Source organism: Lipotes vexillifer, unplaced genomic scaffold (assembly GCF_000442215.2).
Source record: "Lipotes vexillifer unplaced genomic scaffold, Lipotes_vexillifer_v1.1 scaffold491, whole genome shotgun sequence".
Lineage (NCBI taxonomy): Eukaryota > Metazoa > Chordata > Mammalia > Artiodactyla > Lipotidae > Lipotes > Lipotes vexillifer.
Window position 1 is genome coordinate 1,732,015 of NW_006770548.1, and position 7,263 is coordinate 1,739,277.

Sequence of the window (7,263 nt, forward strand, 5' to 3'; positions counted from 1 at the left end):
CGAGCTGCGGAAGACCCCAGCGGGGGCGAACTTCGGCTTGCCCCCTGCCTCTCAGGCCCCCGCCCCTCATCTCTCTTTTCCTCGACTTTACCCTCGCAGGGCTCAGCCCCGCCCTCCCACCCCACCCCCGCGTCTTCGAAGTCCTCGGTCCGCAGCCTCTCAGGACCTGCCCCCGGATGCTTAGGGCCCACCCCCGTCCGGCCTCATCTGCCCTCCTCCCGTGGGCCCTGTCGTTCTTCACACACCTCGCCCTTCCCTACAGACCCGCTCCTTTATTCCGTTTCCACAGCGCCACCCCCTCTCCTCGGAGACCCCATTCCCTGCCCTCCCAGTAATAGGCCGGGCCTTGGCCCACAGAGCTCGCCTCTCTCCAGCCTAGCCCACCCCGAAAGGCCTGCTCCTTTCCCCGAGGTCCCTGCTCTTCCCCTCCAGGACTCCTGCGGCCACAGCTCCAACTCGTTCCTCGCAGGCCCCACCTCCTTACCATCGAGGCCCCGCCCCTCGGCTACTCGTCCTCGCTCATTCGTCGAAAGTCCCGCTCCTCTCACTGCGCTGCAAGGCCGCGGCGGAGACTGGCCGGGCCTCTCACTTCCGGGCGCCTGAACGCCCCGCCTCACCCTGGCGGCCCAGAGCCACCATGGAGCGGCAGGTGAGGTGTCGGCCCGCGGTTCCCGTGGTCTTTGCAGCCCGGGCCGGGCCTGACCCTGCTGTGTCCCCTGCGCAGGTGCTGCTGAGAGAGCCCGAAGAGGCGGCGGCGCTGTACCGGGGCCTTAGCCGCCAGCCCGCGCTGAGCGCCGCCTGCCTGGGCCCGGAGGTCACCACGCAGTACGGGGGTTGTTACCGAACGGTGCACACTGGTGTGTGTATGGAGGGGAGTCGGTGGAGAGGAGGGGGGCGTGGAGGGCTAGCTGCCTGACAGTGCACACGGGTGTGTGGAGAAGGCCGGGCTTGGAGAGTGTGGGTATGGAACAGTGCATCCATAAGAGGTCTGTGCACACAGGTGTATGGGGGGGGGCCTATTTGGGGTATTATGGGATGGTGCCCATGAGTGCAGAGTGTGGGCCTTGTAAGGGTCACCCCCGTCATCGTGTCCCACGCCTGCTCTCAAGATTCTAGGGTGGATGCTAGGAGCAGTAATCGTTTCTCTCCAAGACGTTGTCAGCCTAGGCTCTGGAGGCCTAGACTTGAGAGTTGTGGCCAAGTGTTGCCCATCCTGCCCCCCAGAATATCTGGAGATAGACTGAGAGAGGTGGGGTAGGGGAGGGGGTAGCCTGTGCTGGGACTGGTCAAATTGAGCAGCCTCATGCCTCTCCTCGCAGAGTGGACCCAGAGGGACCTGGAACGCATGGAGAACATCCGATTCTGCCGCCAGTACCTGGTGTTCCATGATGCGGACTCAGTGGTGTTTGCAGGGCCTGCGGGCAACAGTGTGGAGACCCGGGGCGAGTAAGTTTGAGGGAGGAAGGTTGTAGGCAAGGCCGCAGCCATCTGCAAACCGTTTTTGAATGCCCACCCTGTGCCTTGGTGTGGGTAGGGCCCAGAAGGGAAGCCAGGAGCCAGATCCCTGCCCCCTTGGGAGCTCAGGTAGTCTCTAGTGACATGGTCACAAGCATTGGAGGCTTGCTGCAAACTTGGGCTGGGACTAGAGTCCCTGCCCCAGGGAAGGGAGGCAAGGCAGCTGCCGTGGTAGGGCTAGAAGGGCTGCAGGGGTGCTTGTGGGCCAGAGCCTCAAGAATCTTGTCTAAGAGGTTGTGGCCAATAAGGGGACAGGATGGGCTATCACTGGGTGGGAGGTAATACTGACCTGCTCCCCTATATCCTCCTCAGGCTGCTGAGCAGAGAATCTCCTTCAGGCACCATGAAAGCTGTGCTGCGCAAGGCTGGAGGCCCGGGCGCTGGGGAGGAGAAGCAGTTTTTGGAGGTAAGTCTGCCTAGGACCACGTGGTGGGTAACTGGGGGCTCAGTCCCACGGATAAGGCTCTGTTGGAGGATAGGCAACCTGACTCCCAGATGTCCTTAGGTTTGGGAGAAGAACCGGAAGCTCAAGAGCTTCAACCTGTCAGCGCTGGAGAAACATGGGCTGGTTTATGAGGATGGTGAGGCATCTGGCTGGTGAGCAGGCAGGGCGGACAGGAGGGGCAGCCATAGCCCAGGGCTCCCCCTGATCGGCCTTCCTTGCACCCAGACTGCTTTGGCTGCCTGTCCTGGTCGCACTTGGAGACACACTTATTATACGTGGCAGAGAAGAAGCGCCCCAAGGCTGAGTCCTTCTTTCAGACCAAAGCCTTGGACGTCAGTGGCAGCGATGACGAGGTGGCCAGGCTGAAGAAGCCAGACCAGGCCATTAAGGTGCTCATGGCCATGGCCAGTCCATGAAGGCCCCTCAGGGCAGCGCTGGGGTCTACTATGCTCTCTGCCCACACTGTGCCTATCAGAACCAGGGAGGTACTGCCTTCTAGGGGGCAGGGCCGTCTCCTGCAAGACAGGCTGGGCATTGAGTGTCTTGTGTTCTCAGGGGGATCAATTTTTATTTTACGAAGATTGGGGAGAAAACTTGGTTTCCAAATGCACGCCTGTACTCTGTGTGCTGGATGTCGAGAGTGGCAACATCTCTGTGCTTGAGGGGGTCCCTGAGAGTGTGTCCCCTGGACAGGTTAGTGCTGACTTGGCCTACATCACTCCGAAAGTCTGGGGCCCCTGTCTGAGCTACTGTCCCTTGTTCACACCTGCCCTGTGGTCTTGTTTACAGGCATTCTGGGCCCCTGGAGACACAGGTGTTGTGTTTGTGGGCTGGTGGCATGAGCCCTTCCGGCTGGGCATCCGCTTCTGCACCAATCGAAGGTGAGGACAGTCGAAGGGGCAGGGCAGGGGGCCTTGCAGCTCAGACTGGCCTTGAAGCTGAGTGTCTCTCTGGTGGTTCCAGGTCAGCCCTGTACTATGTAGACCTCATCGGGGGGAAGTGTGGTAAGTGCTGGCACCTACCTGTGCTTCACTGACACACACTGGCCCTGGCAGCCTGCATGATGCTCGCATTTCTGTCTGGTCCAGAGCTCCTCTCGGATGACTCTCTGGCTGTCTCTTCTCCCCGGCTGAGCCCAGACCAATGTCGCATCGTCTACCTGAGGTTCCCATCTCTGGTCCCACATCAGCAGTGTGGCCAGTTGTGCCTGGTGAGCTGGGGTGGGGGTGGGGGGAGGTCAGCAAGAGGAGGGGATGGCAGATGAGAGCTGGAGGGTCAGCTTCATCTCCCCACGGCCTCCTCAGTGGACCTCCTGTCCTGGGTACAGTGATGGTGTGAGTTCTGCCCTTCCTTCTCTCCAGGCAAGGCCTGGAGGCTGAGAGTGCTGTCATGGGGGCTCTGCACAATCAAAACTCACCACCTTGAGAGCATCCTCTGTCTACGAGAATGCTCCTCCCTTTGCTTCTCATCTGCACGTGGCCAGGCTCTGCAAGGGGCTGGGATATAATGGGCAGTTACAGAGTCTCAGTCCTTGTAAAAGGGCCCCTAGTGAAAGTCAAAGGCCCCTCCAGACATCTGCTCCAGGTCACCAGAAAGGAGATACATCAGGCCTCTCTCAGGTCCTCCCCTCCCTGCCCTGAGGGCACTGCCAGTCCCCTGGTGAGCCTGACCATTGTGTTCTGTTGCAGTATGACTGGTATACCAGGGTCACCTCCGTGGTGGTGGACGTTGTGCCTCGGCAGCTGGGAGGTAAGGGGTGTCGGCTGGGTGGGTGCCAAGGAGCATGCAGTTCTGTTTTCCTGCCATCTGTTATCCCTGCTCAGGGCCAGCCTCCTCAGCTCTTCCTGCCTGGGTTCCTTCTGAAGTCTCCCCGCTGCTGGGCCAGCCCCAGGTTCAGCCTCCGCAGGGGGTGGGGCCGTTACCATAGGGAATGGTTCTGATAGAAGGAAGTCAGCTGGACCAAAGCTGAGATCAGAGTGGCCCAAGCTGGCTGAGGCTTGAGATTATTTCATTTGTGCTGCAGCCCATAGATTTATCTTGTTTTTCCAGTGGCTGCTTAAAGCCACTGCTCCTTCAAGGGGTCTCAGAAAGTACACTAGATTGGCAGGTCCTGCCCCAAGGGTGCTCATTCTCCCACTCCCAGCCCCCACCCCAGCGTTTGTCTAGTCCAAGCCCTTGAGGCAGCAGGGTCTCTGGGAGGGTGGCTCTTGGCTGACAAGCTCCAGTCACAGTCTCGGGTGCTCACAACTCTGCTTGGGATCCCAGACTATCCCAAGGACGTGAGGGGTGAGTCTCTTGTTTTCTTAGGCCGCCTGATCAGTTCCAGGAGTCAAGGACAAGGGATGGCCTCCTTTTCCTGTCTTTGGGTTACAGGGATGCAGCAGTGGGGACCTGGTCTGAATCCTAGCTCTGCCCCTTATTAGCTGTGTGTTCTTGGACAGTATCCTGACCCCCTGAGCTTCCATTTATTTATGTGAGGAGGGGGTGGTTGTTCCTGCCTTCTTTGTAGGATTGTAGTGAGGGGTAAATGAGTGATGATGTTAGAGGGTAGGATTTATTCAGGCCCAAGTGCCAGGTACTCTGCTAAGTACGGTTAGAGACAGACAGGTGTCTTGGTTACAGCATCCGCTGTCTCCCAGAGCTGCTCCCTTAAGAGCAGCTCAGACGAATGCCAGTGCATTCAGTTTCTCTCAGAAGCTCTTCAGCTCTGCCTCTCTTGGGCCCTCAGAGGCCTCTGCCCCTCAGCCCCCTCTTCAGGCAGCTCCTCATTGCCTGGGGTACCCCCATGTATGTGGCTGTTGTTCTGTCACAGTTCTGGGGCCCCAGGTGAATTCCCCAGCGACCCGGCCTGCCTCATAGTCTGGAACACACACACACACACACACACACACACACACACACACACACACAGACAATCGGGCCAGTGTGTCTGGGCCCTCGGAGCCCAGTGAATTAGGAGTTTGATAAGGGTTTTCTCTTTCTGTCGCTCGCCGGCCTTGGACAATCTCCCCCCAGTTTTCCTCGACGCCACCCCCGGCGCTGCCACACACACACACACACACACACACACACACACACACCCCATAGTCTGGACACACACCCCTCCACTCTTGGACGTGGCCCCCAGCTCTCTGCCTTTGCAGAGAACTTCTCTGGGATCTACTGCAGCCTTCTGCCTCTGGGATGCTGGTCGGCTGACAGCCAGAGAGTGGTTTTCGACTCAGCTCAGCGCAGCCGGCAGGTGAGAGCCCTGACTGTGTTGAGAGGCAGTCCTCAACCAACCCCCAGGAGCTGTGGGCCTGGGACATAGCACACACACAATGCCAGGTGGACCGCCCAGCTCACAGGTCTCCCTGGCCCCTTAAGGCCCTGCCTGCCCCTGTCCTGGACTCATTTTTCCTTGAGGGGGCTGGCTGCCCTGGTACCCCACAACAGAGCCCTTGGCCCTTTCTCCTGAGGCAGAGGTGCAAAGCCCCCACCCTCAGCATTTCCATGTGGTGGGCAAGGGGGCTGCCACTGGGGCGGGCCCCTGAACAACATACAGGGAGCTGATGGAGATGGGACAGCAGCTTTCTCCCAGGGACTGGGTGGGGACACCACAGTGTGCCAGACTCCTTTGGGGTTAGATATCGTTTGGTCCTCAGGGTAGCTCTTAGGGGCTCAAAGGCATTCCTTATCTTGCCCAGGGTCACTTAGCAAGTTGTGATGGAACTGGGATTTGAACCCAGGCCCTCAGTCCACTCCCTACTGCACTGAGTAGCTATCACCATAGTCACTCACAGCTCTGGCCTTGGCCCAAGGGTCCCCAAGAGGGTAGAGAGGAGGTGGGGGCAGGACCCATAGGGCTCTTGGATGTGGTACCACACATGGCCTTCTCTCTGCTTCAGGACCTGTTTGCTGTGGACACCCAGATGGGCAGTGTGACCTCTCTGACGGCTGGTGAGCAGGGCTGGCGAGTGGGCCAGCCAGGCCAGGGGAGGGACTGGAGCTCAAGCATGTGGGGCAGCACTCTCGGCCACTCTGCACCACTGACTGTCCCACAGCCTTTACTGACAGTCTTGCGAGGACCCTGCCTATGCAGGACCCTTACCCAGCCACCAGACTGCCTCCTGGCTCTGCTCTGCTCCCTGTGTCCTGGCATTGCCTCAGCACGGCCCCCACCCTACTTCTCAAACCCACAAAATTCTCTCTTGCCAAGATCTGCCAGAGTCATCCTTCCCTCTCCCCAAACCTCAGGCAGAGGCACCTCTGCCAACCCAGGGTGCAGAAGCCCTGGGTTGGCTCCCTCATCTTCCTCTTACCCAGGCCTGATGATTCTGCACCTAAAGTGTTTTTGAGTCCTCCACCTGCCCTGGCTGTACTCACTCCTCCACAAAGCTACCAAAGGATTATTCCCAAACTGCATCTCATTGTATAGTATCTGCTTAGGAATCTGAATCTCCTTGGACCCCACTGCCTAGAATTAGCACCTCCCCCACAGGCCTCCTGGGCCTAGCTGCCACCCCTGCAGACTGCAGTCATCAGGTGGTGGGTGGATGTGCCATGTGGTCTGGTGTGTCCCCAGATCTGGCAGTCCCAGGGGACAACCAGCGCCTGCTGGATGAATGGACTGAGAAGAAGGCTCACCCAGAGCTGTGTGCAGTTGTCTGTGACAGTCCCTCTGTGGGCATCCCTTTGCTTCCCAGGGAATAAGGGGCACCTCACTATAAAGCCTCCAGCCTGGGACTCTGGCTCTGCAGGGACTGGGTGGGAATAGTGGTGGCATCTGCCTTGTCCAGGGGGGTCAGGTGGAAGCTGGAAGCTGCTCACAATTGACCGGGACCTCATGGTGGCACAATTCTCCACGCCCAGCCTACCCCCATGCCTGGTGAGTGTTGGTGGGCCCCAGGCCAGGAGGCAGGGATTCCGTGCAGGCAGAGTTCCCCAGGTCAGGAAACTGGCCCGAGTCTGACTGTGGGTGGTCAGCATGTGAGAGGCCAAGGTGTGGACCCAGCCCAGTATAGTCCACGAGGGTCTGGCACTATGGGGAGAAACTACTGGGTTAAGGTTTGCTCTGTTCAGAACAGGGTGCCTGGGAAAGTGCTCAGTCCTCTAGCATAACAGCCTAGAAGCTGAGGAGGGAGGGGTACATATGTGTGGTTGTGTGAGTACCTGTGTATATACCAGCTCATGACAGGAGTCCATGCTAGACCCTCTGGAGGTGGGCAGATGGCCCAGTATAATGAGAGCTGCTCACTCTCACACTGGTGGAAAGGCAGGGAGGCAGCCAGGCCACCTGTGACACACTCTTTACCTTTGGCAGA

At 59.0% G+C, this 7,263-nt stretch overlaps 1 protein-coding gene across 1 annotated transcript in view; it reads left to right on the forward strand.

Annotated features, from left to right (window-relative positions):
- The first annotated feature begins 634 nt into the window (after positions 1–634).
- APEH (acylaminoacyl-peptide hydrolase) overlaps positions 635–7,263 on the forward strand; it is a 9,040-nt gene continuing 2,411 nt past the window's right edge. The window contains exons 1-14 of the mRNA XM_007446211.1: positions 635–649; positions 725–857; positions 1,320–1,446; positions 1,828–1,921; positions 2,021–2,096; positions 2,186–2,349; positions 2,516–2,653; positions 2,750–2,841; positions 2,924–2,964; positions 3,049–3,170; positions 3,649–3,709; positions 5,104–5,201; positions 5,848–5,899; positions 6,739–6,827. Of these exons, the coding sequence (XP_007446273.1) occupies positions 638–649; positions 725–857; positions 1,320–1,446; positions 1,828–1,921; positions 2,021–2,096; positions 2,186–2,349; positions 2,516–2,653; positions 2,750–2,841; positions 2,924–2,964; positions 3,049–3,170; positions 3,649–3,709; positions 5,104–5,201; positions 5,848–5,899; positions 6,739–6,827 (1,299 nt within the window). The 5' untranslated portion in view covers positions 635–637. The remainder of the gene's footprint in view (positions 650–724; positions 858–1,319; positions 1,447–1,827; positions 1,922–2,020; positions 2,097–2,185; positions 2,350–2,515; positions 2,654–2,749; positions 2,842–2,923; positions 2,965–3,048; positions 3,171–3,648; positions 3,710–5,103; positions 5,202–5,847; positions 5,900–6,738; positions 6,828–7,263) is intronic.